Raw genomic sequence first — 24,770 nt, 5'->3', positions numbered from 1 at the left:
ATGAACCGAAGAGTGCCCAACTAACATTTATTGTAAATATAAACGTCAACAAAGCGTCCTCAATACGGCTGGATGCTGAGTTACTGTGTTGTACATATGGACGGAAGCTTCTATGCAAGCCGTACTTAATCCAACTTGCGAACTTAATCAACATGTATATGCTGCTGTGCGAGCAGCTTCTATGCCACCATGTCTCAGCTCTTTTCTCGACTCATATGTAACTGAATAACATCTTGAGAAGGCGCTTTTTCAGCCTTTTCACAGTTGTTATATAATAGTTGTACGGCATCCCCAAATTAATCGATTAAATATAATTAGGTTATGGATACCATGACGCTATACATGTGGAACTGGAACTGTCGCTTTTAAAATTGAATAATTAAAGAACTTGCCGCTACTTGCAATCGAACTCCCGATCTCTATATTCACTGGTCCAGATGATGTCCTTGCTGCCACACTAAAGCTTGTAAAACGTCAAACGCAATTATGTTTTCATTGAACAAGCTGTGTGGTTGCGCCAACAGGTTCTTCGTCACTGCTTCTAGCTGAAAGAATGTTCTTTAAACAGCTACAAAGCGCTGCTGTTTTGTGTATTTGGCAACATTACAAAACGTACTGTATAGAAACAACTAATTTATTGTTTGGGACTCTTATCCAATTTGCACATCTTTCGCCAAATCTTCCGGAGTTGGATTAAAGTGCAATGAAGGCAACCCAATTATTTTTTTCTTTTTCAAAATTCGCCAAATAAGATTGCTCTGCACGGGCAGCAATCACTCCCTCACTGGAAATATCCATATTTACCTTGAAATTAATTTTCTTCAATCTCGTCATCCGTGCGAGTGTCGCAACATGTTTACAACAAGACATTACGGTGCGATGTAAACAAAAACGTTTATCATTCTAGCGCATTAAATTCGCAAAGTTCGCCTAATCCGCCTTTGTCAATCAAGTTATCAGGATGTGATCCAGCATATTCAAGTGAAAAATTCTTCGAAAATAGTTTCAAACGGGTTTAAACACCGGGTGGCCAAAATATATACTGAAGAGGGTCCAAAATGTATTGGAGTGTCCAAAACAGTGAAAACTGATGCTTCAAAAATCGATTATTTTCATCAAATTTTCAGCCAGAAATGACCTTGTGGGTATTTTTAACGGACAGTGGAGGCTTATACGATCATACTAACATCAGCATAATGTGTAAATACCCTCTGAATCTATTTGATTTTGACTTAAATTCAAACTAATGTCCTCTAGGGGTCCAAAATTCAACCGTTACCCTAATTTGTGTAGTAGTGTGCGTGTCAGCAAAACGCCAAATCGAAAACCATCATGGCCGCGCGCGGTTCTACCAACAGGTGGCAGTGTGCTAATGAAAATGATACCGGGCAAAAGTTTTTGATGAATTTCATCTAAGAGTTACGTCTGTTTGTGCGGCTACTATGTACAGCAGAGACCACCCCGGCCTTAGTCTGATCGGTAAGTAAGTACCAGTGCCTCTCATCAGGAGTATTCAGGAGACCCGTGGTACTAGACATCGTGGAGAGCAGTTGTCGCGTATTTGATCCCGATATGGTGGCTCCAGAGAGGAACTCTAGTACGTTATCCGGGTTCACGGGGGGGGGGATGTTATGATGAGCCTTTTCACCGTTCAGATAATTTGGTCGATGAGGCAAACGAACATCGAGTTACACGGCAAACGATAACAACGGTCCCACACCCCGGGTGTAAACAAATAGGACGGGAGTAATGGAAGAACTATTGAGTATACGTTGCACCAGTGCCGCACATCAGTTGTACTCAGACGACCCGTGGAGAAGTTAGCTCTACTAGCCATTGTGAAGAGCAGTGGACCCGAATTTGATCCAGATGGTGGCTTCAAAGAGGAACCTTGATTCGCCAAATATCTGTCTTGAGAGAAAAACCGATGTTACGTTTTAATTTATGTGTCAGTTGAACAACTCATCAATTGTAATAAAAACTAGTATTGTACTCGTAATTCTAAAAAAAAACAAGTTTTGCAATTGTTCCGCGCGCCGCCATTGGAAAACCCCTGTCATCATTCTATCATCAGCCCGATCGGCCGCGTGGTTTGGATACAACCACACTCAGCAGTACGACGTCTACGATCAAACACCGATCGAGATCAGCCTGTATTGATCAAGAGATGCGTGACTCCTGCTACCTGATCACCTAGTGTGGCGGATACAACATCGGTAATTGGGGAGCGGACCTGGTGTGATGATTAGAACACTTGACTATCACGCCGAGGACCTGGGATCGAATCCCACTCCCGACAAACTCGCAAACTGTGAGTTCTTCCTTCGGAAGGGAAGTAAAGCGTGGGTCCCGAGATGAACTAGCCAAGGGCTAAAAATCTCGTTAATACAGATAAAAAAAAATAATAAAAAAAACATCGGTAATAATGATACGTTGCAACGCGTTAAATTGGGAGTAGGGAGAAAGAGCATGAGCACCATCGACGTGCTAGCCGGTCTCGGCGATCGCGATCGTCACTTGGAGGCAGAGTGTCTGTACGCGTATTTCTCAATACGTATTTGAGACAAGTTGGCCGTGCGCTTATAAAAAATCTATGCGCTTGAGACTCGCAACAGTTGTGCACATCGCATTAGCATTTGCGAGTCTCAATGAGACATCTCAAAGAGACAGGCTCATGAGCAGCTGTCATACGAAAAAATGTGTAAGTGTGAACATATAAAAGGTATTTGGAAGTCAATTTCGATTTTCCCTGATTTTGTTTTATATTTTTATGCATCCATACTTATTGAATTTCTTTTTTTGCAGTTCCTATGACAAACGAAAAAACGGATATGAACCTATGTAATTGATAATGGATCTGCTGATAATATGGTCAAGGACACATTGCGTGTTTGGATTTAGAGGGAGTGCACTGGGCACGATTTTCTTAAGGCCCATCTCCAAGCTGATGGTCCACAAATAAACTTAGTTCCTCTTTCTACTTCAAATGTTGGCCATTGAATTTATCAAACCGTTCTATAGTTTTATCAACTATTTCTTATCTGTGCGACATCACCCAGTGTATACCTACGTCGCAGTTTCTTATGACATTATGAGGTATATTCTTTTACCTCGACAAAGCATCAACCCGACTTTTTTGCAGATCTAATGTTTCGATAGAATAAAATTAGTATACTTCTTGTTCACGAACGAATCCTCTAGATCTTAGTATCCCCAAGCAAGCAATTAGCTATCAGTTGTTACCGACGAAGCTATTTCAGGCAAGCTTTTCCGAATTTCGGTCTTTTGAGTGGTCAGGGTTGCACCGTGGTTTCAGTGCCCAATGTTGCGATGTTGTATTCAATCTTCTTCAAGGGTTAGATAGAAACAGAGGAAAAAAGAATGAATATTTACACAACCAAAGCGCCGAGCGTAGGGACATGGTGAGGTTCTGACCGCTCCAAGGACTGGAACCCGACATCTTTCCAGCACAAACTTCCAGCAGAAAGCATCTAAATTGAAGTTGTTTAATTTGTAACGTATTTACAGAAGCTCAGTTAGAAGTGACTCTTGCGTTGTAGGCAAAACATTCACCGATTTCTGCTGACTGAGAGCTCAATGAGACGAGTCTCAAGAGACGTCTCATGAGACTCGTACACACGATATTTCATGTGCATGCTACGATCTCATAGCTCCTACATTTCCATGAAACACATTTTATATTGGCGCATGGCACACTGTCTCATTGATGTATACATGAGAAATCAGACACTCTGCTTGGAGGTAGCTCGGTGCCTCCAACGAGTGAGCATGTCGTTGGGGAGTTCAGTTCAAGCTGGACAAGGCAAGAGTTAACTTGAAAAATCCCGTTGTATACTACACTCGCACGGTACTGGCTACGAATATAGAGGATTGTGTCCTGAAGTGATTTGCCATAGTCCCCGAAGGATGGAATGGGACGTCGAGAACCCGTTCGCCAAACGAACAGTCGCTGCCCGAGGAAAGCTGGAGGAAAGGTCTTTGATAAAGTGGTGACCACGTGGTTAGATACGGGAAGTAGGGAAGTTGGCGAAAACACGGAGAAGAATGTTAGAAGAGCCAAGAATGGAAGGGATCTGGATGCGCTTTTAGAGACTAGAAAAGTGTAATTAGAAGAGGAAATAAAAATTATTAAAAGCAGTTCTTGCCTTTAGCCTATTTTAGTAGAAAGCTTCACCCGAACTCGTAACACCGAATGTGTACTTTTACCAAAATATTTAGTGAACGTTTTACTGTGATTTAGACTGGGAATAGACCGTGTGATCTGACATTCAGGTAATGAATTCTCATCCGCGAAGAAGACAAATGGTCTCAGTTCAGTGCTTTCTTTGGAGAAGTTTCCCGGAGGACATTCTTCCATTTTACCGCGTGTAAAGTGAACGCATATCGCTTCCACTATTGCATCCTATCCTACATCATATGCGATCGTGTGTTGGCTGAGGTCCTATTTGTTTACACCCAGGTTTTTGGGACTGTTGCTATCGTTTGCCGTACAGATCGATGTTTGCCTCATCGGCCAAATTAACTGAAGGGTGAAGAGGCTCATCGTAACACCTACCCACTCGTGAACCTGGATGACGTACTAGGGCTCCTCTCTGGAGCCACTAACAGGATGAAATCCGGGAAAACTGCTCTTTAGTAGAGCTAACTAATAGGTTATTGGCCCGGCACATACGACCCAGGGTCATGAAGCGGACGAGGTGTGATGTTTCTCGATGCAAGCACTACTACGACGCGAGCAAATGTATGTGAAGTATCTGGGGCGAACATCGAGAAGTTGTACGTCCGACTTGGGAACTCTGGCTTCGAATTGAGAAAGTATCTTAAGATGGCATCAATTTTGCGTGGGTTATCGGATTCGTTCGATACGCTGACCAAAGACAGCTCTGAAGGCTCGGGACGAAGAGGAATTAACTGTCGATTAAGCGAAAATAAAACACTTCGGTGAAACGAAAAGGCAGTAAAGAAGAAGTACCGGCGAGCAGATGTTACGGACGAATGAAACCATGCGTCGGAAGGGTGTGACGTGCTACTTTTGACAGGAAGGTAACTTAAAGCGAGACTTCCAAAACTTAATGTGTACGTTTACGAAAATATTTAGTGGACGTTTTACTGTGATTCAGACTGGGAAAAGGCCGTGTGCTCTGACATTTGGGTAATGAATTCTCATCCGCGAAGAAGACAAATGTTTGTCAGTGGTTGACAGTGCTTTCTTTGGAGAAGTTGCCCGGAGGATATGCTTCCAATTAACCGCGTGTAAAGTAAACGCATATCGCCTCCACTATTGCATCCTATCCTACATCATATGCGATCGTGTGTTGGTTGGGGACCTATTTGTTTACACCCGGGTTTTTCGGACCGTTGTTATCGTTTGCCGTACAGATCGATGTTTGCCTCATCGGTCAAATTATCTGAAGGGTGAAAAGCCACCAACAGGATGAAATCCGAGAAAACTGCTCTTTAGAAGAGCTAACTCTACGTGATCAACGAGGTGATGTTCGGTATCACCAGCTCGCTATGTACAACACAGTTTGTGAAGAATTGGAATACTCCTGACTATGGTAAAGTTTCCCAGGGCAGAAGAAGCAACGATCTAGAATAACTAGGTGTTGACGACTTCCTCGACAGCGTCAACTCGGTGGAAGCAGCAGTACGGTTGGTATAACAACCGCAATATATCCACGCAGTTACGAGTTTCCAGTAAGCAACTGTCTGTAGACAAAGACCGACGCGTTCTGGGCGTCACATGGATTCTGTCAGTAGACGTCTTCACATTCAATCACCAGGAATTGGAGGGAGTTCTAGCTGCTGAATGGGCGGCACCAACGAAGTGCCAGATCCTGCGTATTGTAACGAAGCTCTAAGATAGGGATAATTCTGATTCCGTTCAGTAGCCTGATCGTACAAATAGGGACAAACGTCATCATAGTAAACATAACTCTCTCCACGATCCTCCATTTTAGAATCTTTTTTTGCATTATCTTTTTTTTTATTTTTCAATATAAGTTTTACTTTTTGATATTTAAATATTAAACATTATTTAACAAACTTCTCCCCCGATCCCGGCTCTTCGCGCGTTCGAGCGTTTCCTCTTTTGTTTTGTTTTAGTATCTCTCTCTTTTCGCACTTCTCCTTTGTCAAATCTTCGTCTATATTTCTTCCTATAAGTTTAAACCCTAAGTTCTTTCCATCTCTCTGTTCCTTCCTTTCCGTGCTGCTGCTGCTACCTCTGCCTTCACATCGCCACACTACAGCCGCACTATCCCTAGTATATCCTATATATTTTCTTTATTCTTTATCTCTTTTCAATCAAATATTGACTAGTCAGAATTTATCTTCTCTTGCTGCTAGAGCTGCAGCTAATGCCCCCGGTCCGCTCTCGGCGGCCATTTCTTTTTTTTCTTGTTTTTAACCGTTATGTGTCCGACAAACTTTTTGCTTTTTTCTACACTGTGCTTTTTAAATGGGCGCTGGGTACCCGGGTACCCTGTCGGCCACATAAGGGTTAATTAGTAATTGAACTATATTTTTCCGGTTGCACCCCCTCCCGCTCGGCGACGACGGTTCGTCGTCAGGTGCGTCGTGCTTTTTTTTTTGTTTAAATTTGTTTTACTGTGTAATGTATTTTTTTTGTATAAATATGAATGTTTTTTTGCTTGTTTGCTGACGGATAGAATTTCAGTTTTTTTATTTACTTTATTTAGATTTTTGTTGTCATAAACATGGGCGATTGGTTTCTCAACTTGTTTTTGTTTTAGCTTTACTATGCTTCTTTTTCTGAAATGGAATGCGCTGTTCTGCTTTAACGTGTCACTGTGTGAGTTTAAGTGAATTCTCAAGAGTAATTCAGTGCGCAGATTTAGAATGCCTTGAGTGTCTCTGTGTGTGGGTGACGAAGAGTGCACTGTAAACTTAGAGCTCCATTTTGTTTTCCTAGATTTTAAAAATTTGTAACGTTTGTTTAGCCTAGGATTACTTGAATGGCGAATGAGAGACAGATGATGGATGAAGAGAAACATGCTGCATGGAATGCGTGGGATGTTGTTGGAGGTCGCAGTAGGCGGTGAGCGAGCGTTGTCTGCCAGACGACGGACTGTTGTGACAGATGACATCGGGTTGCTGCGTTGCGTAGGCTGAAGGTTGGTGGAGGGGTGCGTGCGTGCGTGCGTGATGACAAGGAATGGTGCGTTTGAGATAGATCTGACAGAGAAAGGGCGATGTATTAGTGAGCGGTTTAGAAAAGGAGAAAGGGTTATTCGGGGAATTGTGATGATGCGAAAGCAAAACAAAGCTACGAATGGTTGGTTTTATTAGTTTCACTGGCTGTATTCTGAAGAATTATTTGAACGGTAACTGTTTTTGTTTTGTTTGTTAAGGTTAGGTTATCTGTTTGTGTGTGTTTACTTATAGCTAGTCATCATTCCCGTCATTGTTTTTTTTTCATTTTCCTACTTTATATACTGTTTCGTCTCTTGCGGCATGCGCTAAAACTTTGATTTCCTTCATTTAGAGTACACTTTTCAATTCTTTTAGATAATCAACAGTTTACTTTTCATTCCTAGAAAAACATTTTCACTCTATCTATTTGTATGCTGCTGTTTTGTAAATTTTCTACTCTTTTTTTTAGCTTACTTTCCAATGAGAAAACAACATGAAAACGGGATGACAGGAAGAGTTTATTTTCAACGTTCTGTGAAGATGGTGCAATTCTCTGTTTATAAACATTACACTATTTGTATTTTTAATATGTTCGTTTGTGTGTATGTGAAAGAGAGTGTGGAACATGCTTGCAACAACAGTTTTTACTTTTATTTCGTTTAGAAAGATGTGTGTGTGCAGTTCAGTTAAAATAGTTGTAGAAAACCAGTAACTCGTGGTATCAATTGTATGTGTGTGAGTGTGTTTTTAAATTTTTGCTTAAATGCTTGACAGTGTTAGTAAAGACTATTATGGACTCAAAAGAACGAAGCTATGTCATAATGTTCATGTAACTGTATGTGTGTGTGTGAGTATTGATTGGCTCTGGAAGGAACTTTCACATAATTCCGAGCCTCCTACGCGTGATAGGGGTAACTCTCTGGAGAAATTCGACTCAAAACATTACGAACGCTTTTGTTTGCGGTATCCTCTAAAATGAACTATGGTTCGGTTGTTTGCCCTAAGTATTGTCTATTTAATTACCATGCGCGATACCGGCACCTGCCCCTAAGACTCTAGAATTGTGTTGTAAACAGTGCGCCGCGGTTACACGAAGACAAACGAACGAAAGAAGAGGGACGCGGAAAGTTCGTCTGTATGTGTGTGTATGTGAGGGGGAGTATGTCAGTGTGAAAAAGCAGAGACTGCTTTGTTTCAGTTGTCAGTTTTCCATATGCATCCATCTAGTAGTCCTCCATTAAAATTGTATTTTTCATTTCGTTTCGCACCTGTTTCGTTATACAAATATAAATATAGTTTTAGAGATTTTGTTTTTTTTTATTCCATCATATAGCTTCATATATAAAGAGGGATACAAAGATTTGAATTTGTTTTGGTTGTCAATGTATTAAATGAACTTCGGCTGGTGATCGCTCTATAAAAATACATGCGTTTTCTTCTTTCTTTTTTTTTGGTTGGCGTAATGCAAATGACTTTGTTTTCTTTCCTCGGTTTTGATTCTCTGAATTTGCTGTCGTGATATTCGTCCTAACCTCAATTTCTGTGTAGCGCGCACAATGCCCACCATTTTGCTGCTGCTTCACACAGTTTTCCGACATTTCGTCACACATATTTTCGTTCTGATTCTGATTCCCATCTGAATGTCTGAATGAGAGGGACAAAGAGAGTGCACTCGGCTGTAAAATGGAGAAAGTTCTGATAGTGAGTGTTTCAACGAACGGGTTTCTTTCCGCTTGAATGAACGATTCGATCGGAACTACACTACTAAAGAGCTTAGGTTTCTTTTTTCCTGTTCTCCATCGTCTACCGCCAGACGGAAATTAACATGCTTGCGGTTGGTTTACGTTAGATTTTCTTTAAGTTTGGGAATAAAATTTATAAAATGACCTATTTAGAAGGGTTCCATGCTTACTTTGGGTCATGATTTTTGTTTTTAAATGGTAGCATACGCCTGCTTTGTTTGTTTTTGCCTAGGTTCTGAATGAATGAATTGATTTTATTCTACACGTATTTATAGTAATGTGTTTTTTCATAGGTACTTAATTTCCATCCATTTTGGAAAATTATCTAACTGTGGGCTATAATACACTGCTGTCGTGTCCTCTATAATTTCGTTTCAGAAACGGAAGCAAACTCAACGACGAACGAACGAAACAACACTCCGGATTTGACTGTGTGTGTGTTCAATTCGGAAAAACAAAGCCTACTGTGAAATCAGAACAGCCTCGGATGGTAAGTTTGCGTTTTCCATAAGATTATGTTCGACAGGGTATCTTTTCCCGGATTGTTTATTTTTCTTCTTCTATGTGATTTCTGTTTATTTAAGGAGCGCTGCGTCTGTGTTTGAGTTGTTTAGTTCATATTTCCATAACAAATAACAGCAATAGAATTGTCTACCATCACAACTTTTTTTTTGTTCATCTGAATATAAACAGTTTCTGTTTTGTGTTAATTTTAGTGTCTACAAAATTGTTTTTCATTTCTCTATTTTTTTTATTTGTGTCGTCTGTAGGTGTTGGTGTGACGTGTGTGGCTTGCTCGGATCGTTTCTGTAGTAAGTGTGTGTTTATGTTTTGATGTGAGGGCACGCCGTGGCACTTCGATGTCGCTGTCGACAGTAAGATTTATATGTAGCATGATTGTTGGATATGAGAACTTTTTTTGAAATTAGAACTAGTAAACTTGTTTTAGAATAATTTTCCATTTTTCGACAGGGAAGGCAATAGAACGAAACAAAAGGCGACTTATTAAACAAAATACACAATTGGAGTAAATTTTAGTTGAGTAGAGTACAGTCAGATGCTGGTGGAAGCTAACAATACTACAATCTGAGCTACGGAAGAGCAATCTGGAATCAGCAATCAAGCATTCCTTAAAAGCACTTTTAAGGGTTTGTTATATAAGAAAAAATATCCAATTAGTCAGCTTTTTCCAATACAATCTAATGCTCTTTTCATTTCAGATTACAAGACTCAAAGGCGACCCTTGGGACTAGATATTTCCATAATAATGAAATAATTTCAATTTCAGATTACACAGATCGATATTGGATGAAGCGATCGGAGCTCTTCCAGATGTATGAACAATCTTCAAATGGTTTCTATGTTCCTGATGAAAATGTGTGAGCTCAAAAGTACCTACACTTTGATAAATCGAGGATTTTGGGCCAGATCCAAAACCAGAAGCCTAGGATTGTAACAGAGGAGCTGACATTTTTGTTATCAATCGCTAGAAAACAAGTTGGGTGGACCACATGGTCGGCATTCCATTTTCATATGACTGTCATCCGTCAATTTTACGGTTTCCAACCGAGTGTCGAAATGGGGCGCGATCGTATCGCTTCTCAGTCGATTTCGGGCTGCGGTTTTCGTTCAGTGTGGGCTTCTGGCTGAAGAGGAGGGGAATGTTGAATGTTCGGTGATGCGCTGCATTCGGTAGACAACGTTGAAGGGCTGAACCCAGAAGAAAGTAAGTATTTTGTGTTAAGTAAATGTAATATTTTAAAGGTTACTTTTAGAAAAAGGAACTTCAGGTGGAGCTTGGGTATAAATTGCTGGCAGATGTCTATGCAGAGCAATCTTGGGCATTCCTTTGAAATTTGCAGCATCAATACTTAACAATGTTTTAAACTATGAAGCATTTATTCTGACGTATCTAGCCTTTTTGTAGGCCTTTTTTCTAAGTATTGGTATAGTTCTTGGAAGTATTTTAGATAGAACTTGGACAACAATTTGTGGTGAGTTCTTGTGAACATTTTTACATTAATCTTTCATAAACATCAAATAGATTTCGTTTAGGAAGTTTGAAAAGAATGTGTGTTTGAACTATTTGAAAAATATCTGGTGGATTGTTTCCGGAATACTAGGTTTTTTAAACATAATTCTAAACACTATCTCCGGAAGTTTGGAGCAACATTTGGAAAGCATTCCTCTAGGGATTCGACCCGGGATTCTTTTATTGATTTCTCATGTGAATTCTTTAGGGATTTTTCACATTTGTTTTTATGTCTCCTAGGTTTCTGTCAGGGGTCTCCAGTTAGTCTAGTTGTTAAGGCTATGGATCGCCAATCCGGAGACGGCGGGTTCGATTCCCGTTCCAGTCGGGAAAAATTTCTCGACTCCCTGGGCATAGTGTATCATTGTACTTGCCTCACAATATACAAATTCATGCAATGGCAGGCAAAGAAAGCCCTTCAATTAATAACTGTGGAAGTGCTCAAAGAACACTAAGTTGAAGCGAGGCAGGCCAAGTCCCAGTGGGGACGTCGTGCCATAAAGAAGAAGAAGAAGAAGAAGGTTTCTGTCAAGGCTTTCTCCAGGGATTCCTCGCGGGATTGATTCAGAGCTTCCTTCCGGAATTTGTTCATTGATCTTACTTTTCCCGAGATTCCTTTTAAGATTCTTTCCGGGATTCCTCCATTGATCCCTTAGGAATTTCTCCTGAGATTCCTTCAGGAATTCTGGAAAATATTGCTCCACGATTTTTTTTTCCAGAAAATCCGTTTGGAATTCTTTCATTGATTCTCACAGTGATTCCTTTAGGGAGGTTCTTCCCAGAATTCCTTTAGAGATATTTTTCGACATTCATCCTTTATTGATTTCGCCTGTGATTCCTTGATACCCAGGATTCTTTGTGGGTTCTTTCAAGGACAATTTCTTTGATATAATCAGAAATCCATTCAGGATTCTTCCAGGGTTTTCTCCCGGGATTTTTTTCGGGGATTTCCTTCAGAGATTTCTCCCGGGATTAATTGCTGCATTCATTCAGTTATTCCCGCAGAGATTGTTTAAATGATACTTTTAAGGATTCTTCCTGGATTTTTCCTGGAGATTCCTTCATTGATTGCTCACGAGGTTCCTTTAGTAATTTCTGCTGGGTTTCCCTGAAGGATTTCTTCAGTGATTCCTTTCATTCATTCCTCCCGAGTCGTTCATGGATGCTTTCCGGATTCCATCCAATACAGCTGCCCCGGGAAACATTTATCGATTTCTCCCGGGTTCACTTGCTCAGCGATTCCTTCAGAATTATTTGTAGGTTTCCGGGATTACTTTGGATATTTCCTTTTCAGGAAACCCTTCCGAGAATTTTTTTTAAATTTATTTTGCTCAGGATTTCTTTAGTGATTCCTACTGAGATTCTTTCAGGGATAGTTTCACGGATTCTTTCCGGTCCTTAAGGAATTTCTTCTAAGATTCCTTCATTGATTTCTCCCTAGATTCATTTAAGGCTTACATTCCTTCAGAAAATTTGCCCTTGATTCCTTTATTGATTCTTCTCGAGATTCCTTTACAAATTCATCGCGGTGTTTCTTCGGGATTCCTTTTGAGATTCTTGTAATGATTACTTCAAGGATCCTTTCAAAGATTCCTTCTGGGATTTCACCAGGCATTTCTGCTCAAACTCCATCCACGAGTCCTTCAGGGCCTCCCCCTGAGGTTTTTTCGGGGATTCCTTCTGAGATTTCTTCTGAGATTTATTCCAGAGATTTTTCCCGCTGTTCCTACACTAGTTCCTGTTGGAATTCCTCCTGAAGTTCTTTCAGGGATTACTCCTGGGGTTTCTTCAGAGATTTCTCTAGGATTGTATCAGAAACCTCTCCAGGATTCCTTCAGGATATTCAATGAGACTCATTTTGAGGTTCATTCAGAGATTACTCCAACATTGTTATAGCGGTTTGTGGTGGGATTGCTTTAGATTTATTCCTGGGTTTTCTCCCGGGATTTCTTCCGAGCATCCTTCCGAGATTCCTCCCAGGGTTCTTTCATTGATTCTTCTCGAGTTTTCTGCAACAATTTCACCTGAGATTCTTTCAGAGATATTTTCAAGGATTCCTTCCAAGGTTCGAACTCCTAATTGATTGAAGGGCTCTTTTTTGCCAAGCGTTACACATATGGCATTCCTAGAAGTTCCTTCTTTGGGTTTCGCTGAAGTTTCCTTTGCACCTACTCCAGGAGTTTCTCCGCTGAACCCGCCACGAGTTGCTCTGGGGTTTCTCCAGGATTTTCTTTGGGATATCGCTTAGAAATTCCACTAGGAACTGCTGAATGAGTTTTTTTTCTTCAAGGATTCGTTCACGGATTTCTCTTAGAGTTTCTTTTGGGCTATTTTTAGGTTACCTTATATTCCAATGCTTTCTTTTGGAATTTCTTTAGAACTAGTTTTCTAGGTAATCTCGTACGATTCCGCTTGCTTTTTTTAGAATTCCATGAGAATGTTTAGTTCGGAAACCTTTAAGGGTTGCTGTTTCATGGGATTACTCCAGGAGTTTCTTCTAGTATTTTTTTTTTCTGTAATTCCTTCTGGAAGCTGAAGCTCCAAATGGAAATGAGATTTCTCAAAGATTTCATTCTAAGTTTTTCCTAAGAGACGAGATTTCCAAGTAACAAGAGATGTAGAGCATCATGAGGTTATCAGACTCTGATATGACTAAATTTGGTTAAATACGAGTTACATAAACAAATGTAGAACATCACCCAGATATTCCTTCTGTAATACCTCAGTTTTCCTTCGAGATTTTCTTTAGAAGTGTCTACGGGAATGCTTCCAAGATTTTTTCCTGAAATTCCTCTAGAATATGTTTCTGATATTTCTCCCGGGAGTTCCTTCTGGGATTCCATCAGGTGTTTCTTTTGTGATTAATCAAAGAGTTCTCTCTGGCATTTTCCAGGAATTCCTTCTGGGATTAAGCACCACAGACTACAAGGTCGAAATGAAAAAAAACTCCTGAGGTTTTATTTCTGGGATTTCTCCAGAAACTCGTGGGATTCCAGCAGGAGATTTTTCTGGTAGTCATCCATACACTTGTTTATAGATTCAGCCTAAAGCTTCTGCTCTATTTCTCCCACAATTGCCTACAGAAATTCTCCAGGATTTCATATACTGGGATCTTTTACGAGTTTCGTCGGAGACTCCTCCAGGAGTTCCAACTGGGAGTCCTCCAAACTTTCTTATGGGAGTCCTCCTGGACTAGTTTCTGGGGATTCTCTAGGAGTTCCTACTGGTACCTATGCTCTATGAGTTTCTTCTGGAAATCCTTCCGAATGTCCCTATGAAAATCCTCTAGAAGTTCCTCCAGACGTTTCTTCTTGCAGTTCATTCTGGAAAACTTTCAGGAGTTTTTTTTGGGAATCCTCTACAAGTTTCTTCGTAAAATTCTCCAGAAAGTCTGTGAAAATCCCTTGGAAGTTTATTTTAGGAATCTTGCAGATGTTCTTTCTAGGAATTCTCCAAGAGTTCCTCGTCTGAATCCTCAAGGAGTTCTTTTGGGATTTCGCCAGTCTTCCGGAGGTTCTTATGGGGTTCTCCCAGGAGTTCTTTTTCTTTCTAGGGAGCTCTTTATCCGATTCCTTCAGAAGCTCCTGGAGAAATGCCCAAATCGCATTCCTAGATAATACCCCACGAGAAATTTTCTGAGGAGCCCTAGACAAAACAATTGTAGGCATCTGTAAAGAAATTTCTGAAGAATAAGTGATGAATTAGCATAAGTTAAAATTAACAGAAATAAAAATTTAAAAAAAAATCTGAAGAAGTCCCCGGAGAAATCTCCAGAAAGGATTCAACAAAAATATGGAGGAATCCTTGGAATTCCTGAAGTAATCCTCATAAGGACTTGTTGATATAATTCCCAGAAAGAATATCTGCTGGAATCCCTTGAAGGAGTTTCTGAAGGGATCCCCAGCACGAATTACTGGAATAATCAACGATGGAGCTCCAGAAGGGACCCCCGGATGGAATGTCTGGAAGTCTCCGCAGAAATTCCTGGAGGCATTCCTAGAAGAAATTTCCGTTGGAATTCCTAGATCGAATTCTTGAGCAACTCCCAGACGCACTTCCTGGAGCAATACCCAGCTGCAATTACTGGTGGAATCGTCTGAAGGATTCTCTGGAGGAATCCTCAACCGGAATTCCTTGAAGACAATCCAGATGAAATTTCTAAAATAGTCCCAAGCAGGAATTCCTCAAAAGATTCCCAGATGGAGTTCTTGTAGTGAGCGATCGATGGAGTTCCTGGAAGAATGTCCCTGATGAAATTTGTCTGATACAAGCTATCCCACGAAATGCGAAAATGAAATATCCTGATAGGTCCAGTTTTATTAAGTTTATTCAGATAGCAGTTTTGTACCTGTGTCATTCCCCAGTTTCTTCTGGGATTCCACAAAAAGTTTTTCCTGGGTTTCTTCCAAAAGTTCTTCGGCGATTTCATTTCGAATTCGATCTGAGATTAGTTCAAGACTGGAATTGTGCACCGAGTACTGCAGAGTCGAAAATAACCCCGAGTACTTCTAAGGTTTCTTTTGCAATTACTCCAAGGTTTTTCCCAGTGTTCCTTCTGAGAAACCAGAAGGAATTCTTTTTAGGATTCCTGCAGAAGTTTTTTATTTCTGGAAGTCATCCATGAATTTGATCATGGATTCCTTCTAATTCTGCTTTTAATTTTTTTAGGATTTCTCACTGTTTTTTTTTTTTTTTGCAGAGAACGCTCTGGAAGATCATTCTGGAAATCTTCCAGGAGTTTTTACTGCGATGATTTCAGGGCTTTCTTCTGTACATTATCCAGGAGTTTCTACTGAGAATCCTTCCGTAGTTCATTCGGAAAATTCCCCAAAAGATCCTTCTCGAAACTCTCCAGGAGGGAATCCTGGAAGTCTTCCAGGGTTCTTTTTGAAAGTTCCTTCTAAAAATCCTTTCCTTAATCTTTCAGAAGTTCTTGTTAGGAATCTTCCAGGTATTCTTTCTAGGAATTCTTTTGGAGTTCTTTTCAGAGAATCCTCCAGGGAGACTTATAGAAGTTTTTTATTCTTCAAGGGATTCCTTTCTCGATTTCCTTCAGGAGTTTCTAAAGAAATGCCTGCATCAAATTCATAGATTATGTTCCAGAGTCAATTTGCTGAGGAGTCTAGATTAAACCAGAAGGAATTACTGAAAAAATCCCCAAAAAGAATTGGTGTGCTAATCCTTTGATTTCCTGAAGAAATCACCATACGGCTTTCCTGAAGGAATCCTTAGAAAGAAAACCTACTGAAATCTCCTGAAGCAGTTTCTGGAGAAATCCCCCCATGGAAGAATCTTCGGTTGGAATTCATGTAGGTATCCTCAGATGGCATTCCTGGAGTAATAAACAAATGGAGCTGTAGGAGGATGGATTTCCCCAAATGGATGTTTTGGAAGAATCCTCTGGAAAATGATCCCTAGGAATCCCTAGGAGTTCCTGTAGCAATCTCTAGATGGAATGCCTAGAGGAACTTCCAGAAGCACTTCTTGGAGTATCCCCAGTAGCAATTCCTGGCGGAATCATCAGGATAAGTTTCTGAAGGAATCATCAGCAGGAATTCCTGAAGGAATTTCCAGATGGAGTTTCTGAAGGAATCCCCAAAAGAAGTTTCTGGATGGAATTTCTGTAGTAATTGACAGGTGGAGTTACTGGAAGGATCTTGTGATGGAATTTGTTTGTAACAAAATGTGTTACGAAGAAAAGCTGTATGTCACCACAAAAAAGCCACAAAATAAAATCAAATTTCCTAATAATATCAGTTTTTTATGTTTATCTGGATAGCACACATCCAGTAATTATTCTGTAGGAACAAAACAAAGCGGAAACAAACGAAAATAACCAAGGCAACGAATAAAGGAAACAGAAGAAACCTAGCGCAAACACGAGGGGTGTGACACTACTTTTCTCAAATCAGAAATCGTATTTTTTGTATGTTTTTTCTGTGTCACATCCCTCGTGAAAACAGCGCATCCAGCAAGAAGAACTGGATATAACCAACCAAGGAACCAACCAATAAAGCTAAAATAAAAAACCCGATCAAAACTTGTTGAATGAGTTTCTGGAGGAATCCGTAGCAGGAATTCCTGGAAGACCCCTAAGATGGCATTCCAGGAGTAACCAACAACCAACAGAATCCCTAGAAGGAATTCCTGTACGAATCCCCAGATAGAATTACTGGATGAAGAATCAGAAGAACTCCTTGAAGTAATTTGGGAGTTTGTAAAGGAATCCTCAGATGGAATTTGTGAGGCAATCCCCAGAAGAAGTTTCTGGAGGAATACCCAGATGGAATTCCTGTAGTAAGCGATGAATGGAGTTCCTGGAAGAATCGTGTGATGAAGTTTGTCTGAAATAAAATATCTCACTTCTGTTTGCCACCACAAATTCCTCAGTTTCTTCTGGGATTCCCCCAGAAGTTTTTCTGGGCTTCTTGCAAAAGTTTTTCGGTGATTCCATCGAGAATTCCTTCTGAGATTAATCCAAGACTTCGATCTGGCATTTTCCCTTGAAATCCTTCTAGAATTGCGCGCCAAGGACAGCAAGCTCGAAATGAACCCCAAGTACTTCTGAGATTCGTTCAGCAATTTCTCCAGAAGTTTCTTCTGGGATTTCTACAAGTATTCCTTCTGAGATTTCAGAAGAAGTTTTTAGGATTCCTGCAGAAGTTTCTACTGGAAGTCATCCATGAATTTGATCATGGATTCCACCAGAATTGTCTTTAGAAATATTCAAATATTTCCTACTGGAATCTTTCAAGAGTTCTCTGCAGATGCCCAAGAAGCTCATTTGGGGAATCCTCTAAGACTTTCCTCTTGAAATTACCCAGGAGTTTCTACTGTGAATCCTTCCGTAGTTCATTCTAAAATCCTCCAAAAGTTCTTTCTCAAAACTATTCTAGAGTTCATTCTGGAAATCTTTCAGGAAATCTTTTTTACTAAAAAAATCCTCCTGGAGTTTCTTACCAGAATCATTCAGAAGTTCATGCAGGAATCTTCCAGGTGGTCTTTCTAGGAATCCGGGATTCTTTCAGTTTTCTGGAGTTCTTCGAGGGAATCCTCCTGGAGTTCTTTTTTCTAGGCAGCTCTTTCTCGTATTTCTTTAGCAGTTCCTGAATCGAATTCCTGAGTTATGCCCCGGAAAGTGTAAATCCTTGCGATTGCGCACTGGAGCCTGCAAGGTCGAAAATAAAAACAATTTTTTCTGGGATTCCTAGAAGAGCTCCTTCTAGGATCCCTGAAGTAGTTCTATTTGGGATTCCTGCAAGAGTTTCTTCTGGAAATCATTCATGAAATTGCCATAAATAAATAAATAAATAAATAAATAAATAAATAAATAAATCAATCAATCAATCAATCAATCAATAATTCTGGGAATCCTCCAGGAGTTTTTTTCCGGAGTTCATTCCTAAAATCCTTCAAAAGCTCTTCTGCAGGTCATTCTGGATTTTTTCCAGGAGGTTTTTTGAAGTTCCTTCTCAAAATCCTCCTGAAGTACCGCATCAGAATCTTTCAGAAGTTCTTCCTAGGAATCTTGCAGGTGTTCTATCTAGGAATCCTCCTGGAGTTCTTTAAGGGATTCTTCCATTCTTCTGGAGTTCTTCCAGGGGATTCTCCTGGGAGTCTTTTAGGGTTTTTCCTGCATTATGCTCCGGAAGGAATTTTCTGAGGAGTCTTAGACTGAACCATAAGGAATCCCTACAGGAAGCCCCAGAATGAGTTGCTGGGATAATCTCTATTCCTTAGATTAAATTCCTAAAATGTTTAGCATAAGAATTTCTTGAAGCAATCCCCAGAAAAAATACCTGGCGGAATCCTCTGAAAAGGTTTCTAAAGCAATCTCCAGCAAATATTCCCCAATACGAATTCATGACGGAATCCCTAGAGTAATGAACAGATGGAACTCAAGGAGAAATTCCCAGATGAAATTTCCGGAAGAATCCTCAGGAGAAGTTCTTGCAGGAATCTCTAGACGAAGTTGATGTAGCAATCTCTAGATCGAATTCTTGGAGGAACCCCCAAAAGCACTTTTTGGATCAATCGCCCCAGAAGCGATTCCTGGCTTCATCAGAAGTATTTTCTGGTGGAGTCCTTAGCAGAAATTCCTGAAGTAATTCTCAGATGGTATTTCTGGAGGAATCCCCAAAAGAAGTTTATGGAGGAATCTCCAGATGGAATTCCTGCAGTAATCGACAGATAGTGTTACTGGAAGAATCCTTTGATGGAATTTGTCTTATATAGAATTCTGAATGGCGCCACAAAAATGCCACAATTGTTTCCAAGTAAAATAAGATTTCCTAATAATTTCAATTTTGTAATGTTTATCCAGATAGTAGACGTATCCGGTTATTATTCTGTCGGCACAAAACAAAATGGAAACAAACGAAAGTAATCAAAAGAACGAAAACAGACAACAGAAGAAACCAAGAACAAACACGAGGGGTATGACACTACTTTTCTCAAATCAGAAATCAATTTTCATTTCTTTTTATGTGTCACCCCCTCGTGAACACAGCGCATCCAGCATAGAGGATTAGGTATAACCAAGGAACCAAGGACATCCTGTAATTATTCTGTCGGAACAAAAGAAAGCGGAAACAAACGAAGGGTAACAAAAATAGAAAACGGAAGAAACCTAGAGCAAACGCGAGGGGTGTGACACTTCTTTTCTCACATCAGAAATAAATAAATTTTTAATTTATTTTTTCTGTGTCATCCCCCTCGTGAAAATCAAGCGCATCCAGCCAAGGAGGACTAGGCATATAACCAAGGAACCAACCAATAAAGCTAAAATGAAAAGCCCGTTCAAAAACTGTTGTTTTTTTTGGTTTTTAATTCATTTTTAATCCCGTATATTCTCCATTTCATTGTTTTTTTTTCCTGTGTTTTCACACACCTTCACGTTTCACATTCATCTTCCTATTTAGTAGTTCGCGTTGAACGAAAAAAAAAGAAAATAAACCTCCGGTTATCCTTTTTCGGGCGCAACCAGTTTGTGAAGTTTTTCTGTTTGTTTGTTTTGTTTTAGTGTTTACACTTGCCTTGCTAAACATTACGAATATATTAATCATTATAAATGGTAGAATGTAAAGCCGGGGATTTTTACGTGTTTTTTCTTCTTCCTAGTAGGTATCAACTTTACAAGTTTGCCATACTCGAATCCCCTCTTTTGTTTTTTTTTTTCATCTTTAGCGTGGTGCAACTCTTTTTTGATTTAGTAATTTTCGTTTTCCTACATATCACTAGTGGTTCATACGTCAAACTTGTAACTTTCTGTTGTTTTTCTGAGTCGGCGTGTTAACTAAAAACTAGGTTTTTTTTCTCTGGATTTATAATTTGTTTTTCTTTTTTAATATATTTAAGATAAATTGGCTATAAATATTTTTCTTCTGTTTAGATGTTTTTTTAATGTGTATGTATGTGTTCTTTCAGTTGAATCAACAGGGAAACAAACAAAAAAAATGTATAACGGTTCGTGCATGTTTAATGTATGTGTGGGGGCGTGTGTTTTGTTCATATGGTGATGTAAAAAGGAGGTCATAAATAACTCGTAGCTATGCTGTTTCAACACGAATGGACAGGTAAACAAATATAACGTTCGAAAAGAAATAGGGATCCCTACAATCTTTGTGAGTGTGTTGTGATGACACTGCGGTTTGTGGTGTTTCTGTTCCATATAAACATCATGGTTGTGTGTATGTATGTGTGTGTGAATGCGCGTATGTAATCGTAACCTAGGAATAGTAACGTGTGTGTTTTAAGTTAAAAGGAGAAAACGTCTTTTTGGTTTTAACATTAACAGATTGCATCTGAGCTGGTAAGCTTATAATTGGAAAACAAGTTTTTTATAACGCGTTTCTGACTTCGAGCCGGCGCTAGCAACGGCATGCCGCCTGCTACGATCTGATCGAAGTGAGCATTGTGATGCCCGCGCAGAATCGCTCGTTGATACGGTAAAAACGGCGACAACACAAAAGTTTGAGGTTATAACAGCTTTTGCACATGTTCCGTAGGTTTGTTTTTAATCTGAGAAAGTTCCTTCCCGTTACTAATAGTGGATTAATACAATAGTAGAAAACAACGGAAACAAATTGGTAATAATTGACTCGTTGTCAAGGGTTTTGTTAAGGAAAGATAAACAAGAGAACAAAGAATTTAAAATTCTTCTTTCCGCAAAATACCACTGCGCTAAACTAAACTCTATCGGCTAACTAGTAAAAAATGGTTAAACTTTACCCTTCATCTGCTTGCGATTACCTAAATAATTTCCTAAAATCCTATTTATATGACTTCTTTGTTTGCAACATACACAGTAGTATCTCCGTTCGGTATCGTTCTCTGACCTCTCTGCTATATATAGATTAGTTTTATATGCACTTCCCCGCGCGTTGCTATTGGTAATTTGAATCCGGCTGTACGACGTGCGTGTATTAGTGTGAACAGTGTCGGTGTGTGTGTGTGCTTCGGTATGTATTGGTCTAACATTCAACAGTGATTAAATTTCTTCACATCTGCCCTAACAACGTAAAATGGTTTCGTCGCTTTATCGCACGTATGTGTGTGTTTGTTTGTTTATGGGTGTGTAGTCGTATGTAAACAAATGGCAAAACAGAAACGAACAAAACTAAGAATGCTTCTCGCCGTTTACTAATACATACATAAAATGTATACATACATACTTTATACAGGTGCGCACGCGTTTAGCTTTCGTGTTTTTCAACTTTTGTTTGTCTACATAATTCTTAAAATATTAGTCCTACCCGCAAGAGAGTTGACACCAGAAATCAATCGACTGCTATGCTATTTTCCGAGAAAGATTTTTTCACAATAACCTTCTTTTCCGCCCATCTTCTCCGCTAAAAACTAAAACAAATCTTTAGGCCTGGCCCATCGTTCTTCACTTTCTTTTTTTTCCTTTTCAAGATAAATCCTAGAGAAAAAAATCTGTGTATAAAATATATATGAATATATAAAGAAAAAAACTTAAAAACATCTCTTCTCTTAAAACTATACACGATACAGATACAGAAACAAAGGCAAAATATGAAAATAAACAAAAAAAGACTAAAAACTGTGAGAAGAAATAAAACAAAACTCTGTGATCGCGTCGAAAGCGCGCCAGTCAACCTCCCAAGTTACGGGTTGCTATGGAAACGAAAACAAAAATACGAGTGTAGTACGATTAATAGAAGAAAAAAATGGTAACACAGCGATCACTAGTCGTCGAAGTAACCAACTTTCGGTGAGTTGGTGCGTGTGTATGTGTATGCGTGTGGTGAAATTTCACTAGATTTGTGGTTGTGTTCGTGTGTTTGTGTATGTTTGTCTGTTTATCGCTTTCTTTTGTTTTTTTTTGTCACTATTTCATATGGTTTCTCACTTATCTATCATTTAATTTTGCATTTTTTTGCTTTTCTCACTTCCTCGTATGTGTGTGGTTGAGGGGAAGCGCCTTCAAGTTGTTTCGCTATAGATCTGTGTTTATCAACTGAAGTTAAAACTTTTATCTGTTATTCATTTTCAATTTACCTACTAAAATAACAATTACTTTAATTTATAATTATTATATCCTCTTTTTCTTTTTCGCTTTGCTCCTAAATCCCATTATTTTAGGTTTCCCAGCGGTTTTGCATCTGGCTTCACAGATTTTCCCCTTTCTTTTCTTTAATGTGTGAATGATTTGTGTGATTTTTTCATGCACTATGTATGTGTGTGTTGTTGTTGTTCTTTATGGGTGACTTTTCTATGCGCGTGTGTTTATGTTCTTTCTCTCGTTTACTGCGTGACGGCTGCCACCGTGGCGCCGGTGGGCTTTCCGGCTGCGGCCGCCGCTGCCGCCGTGGTCGTTTGGCAGGCCCGTTTCGTTTCCTCCTCCTGGATTCGCTGCTCGATCAGGTAGTGAGCAACGTTGATGGCATTCGGTGCACCGGTGATGGTGACGATGCGGTTCCGGGTGCCCGGCGCGAAGATACCCTTCTTGGAGATCTGGATGTTCGCCCCGGACATGTGCTGGATCTCGACCAGGCTACGGCCGGCGGGACCTGCAAGTAGGACGGATTGTGGGAAGAGAGAGAGAGAAAAGATTGTAATTTTTTTTTTAATTTCTACAATGTAGCTTAAAAGTTACTTAATCGATCTTAAATCTAAGTTTATATCGACCCATCACCATTGTTAGAAGTTTACCATAGAAACTATCCATCTAAGTAGTCAGGCTCCATCCATAAACAGTACAAAGCATAAATTACCATACCATAACCGATTTTGCAAGCGCATTCTAATAAAAGGAATCTTCCTCTTTAGATTTCAAGTTCAAAACCTTTTCCATTAATTCTAATCCAAATTTTATTCTCCTTTCTTTCAGATTGCAACGAATTCAGGTGAGTGAAACACACAACAACTTAGTCTCCAAATATGGTCTCGGTAAAGTGAAATAACGAGCTCAATCGGTAAAGCTAACTTTTGCTTGAATATCGTTAAAAATTGACAGTTCATCAAAAATGCGACATTTAAATTAATGAAATTCACGTGGATTACTGAATCTTGGCAATACATTTTACTATCTGGCACAGTTTCGGTAATCTACAGCTGTCAAAAACTTAGAATAACACGCGTTGTTTGAAATACAACTAGGATATTGCCCTTTTCGGAAAATTCATGAATATTTTCATTAAATACTCCTCAGGAAATGTTTGGATTTTAGAGTTAATTCTTTGTAATTTTGTTTTGCATTGGAAATAGTTCTAAAACTTTCATATTTTAAGCAGTTTGTTATATATTTATTTATTAATTCTTAATCCTTTAAAAAAAAGAAGATTGTCGCAATGCGGCATTTGACTTTTGCAAGCAATTATTTTTGTGTTACTTGGCTATTTCTAATACTTCGTAAAACGCCAAATTCTTGAAAAAAATATAAGCTCCTATTGGAATTCATGGACATTAAGCTTGCGAAATTTATGAAAAGATTTGTGGTAAAAAAATGTGGAAATTTTACTGATCTATGACAGAGTTATACCTCTATGTCTGTGTCCAGATTATGAGAAATACATGATAAATGTAGGCATTCATGTAGAGCTACTTATTTTGGCACAGCAGACTTGGGGAATTAAAACAAAAGTTTTAGGTTTTTTCCAACGTTTCTGTCTTCTTCAGAATTATCTCCTGAAGAAAACTCTAATACGAGGAACATCGGGGGGAAAATCTTAAGTATTCGCTTTGATTCCCCAAGACTATAGTGCCGAAATTAGTAGCTCTATGTGCCTGAAAAATTTTGTAGCCAAAAATGACAAAAATATTGATTACTTGCAAATTGCTCTGTTCGAAATTTCATAAATATTTGCTCAGGAAGTGTTCAGCTTTTAGATCTGATTTTATGTTGTTTTGTTTTGTATTGTAAGTAGTTCGAAAACTTTCATATTTTAGGCATTCTATTTTTAAAGACTATCGCAATGCGGCATTTGCACTCTCTTAAGCAATTAATTTTGTTTTACTTCTATTTCTATAGTACTTCTAATAGTTCGCAAAACGCCTATTTCTTAAACAAATATATCAGCGTTTTTACTGGAACTCACGGAAATCCATCTTGGGATATTTATGAGATTTTTGGTGAATGTTATACCTCGATTTGTATGTCCAGTTTACGGGAAATACATGTAGAAATACGGGATTCATGTAGAAATTCATCTAACACAGATAATTTCAGACCTTCTATCTAACTTTATAGAAATAAAAACTGCGAAGTGGGAAATCTCCAAGAAATTCCGAAAGGAGGAATCTCCACGAGATTGCAAGAGAAATCTACAAGACTCCAGAGGGAATCTCCACAAGAT

General features: G+C 39.3%; 1 protein-coding gene across 7 annotated transcripts in view; it reads right to left on the bottom strand.

Annotated features, from left to right (window-relative positions):
* Positions 1-6,523: 6,523 nt before the first annotated feature.
* Positions 6,524-24,770, bottom strand: part of LOC109402403 (RNA-binding protein Pasilla) — a 195,108-nt gene continuing 176,861 nt past the window's right edge. For all 7 annotated transcript variants that reach the window (XM_029874042.2, XM_029874036.2, XM_029874039.2 and 4 more), the window contains one exon: positions 6,524-22,985. In XM_029874042.2, coding sequence (XP_029729902.2) covers positions 22,720-22,985 — 266 coding nt within the window. In that variant the 3' untranslated portion in view covers positions 6,524-22,719. The remainder of the gene's footprint in view (positions 22,986-24,770) is intronic.

This window comes from Aedes albopictus, chromosome 1, assembly GCF_035046485.1.
Source record: "Aedes albopictus strain Foshan chromosome 1, AalbF5, whole genome shotgun sequence".
Classification (NCBI taxonomy): domain Eukaryota; kingdom Metazoa; phylum Arthropoda; class Insecta; order Diptera; family Culicidae; genus Aedes; species Aedes albopictus.
This window is presented reverse-complemented; position numbering and strand designations above follow the sequence as displayed.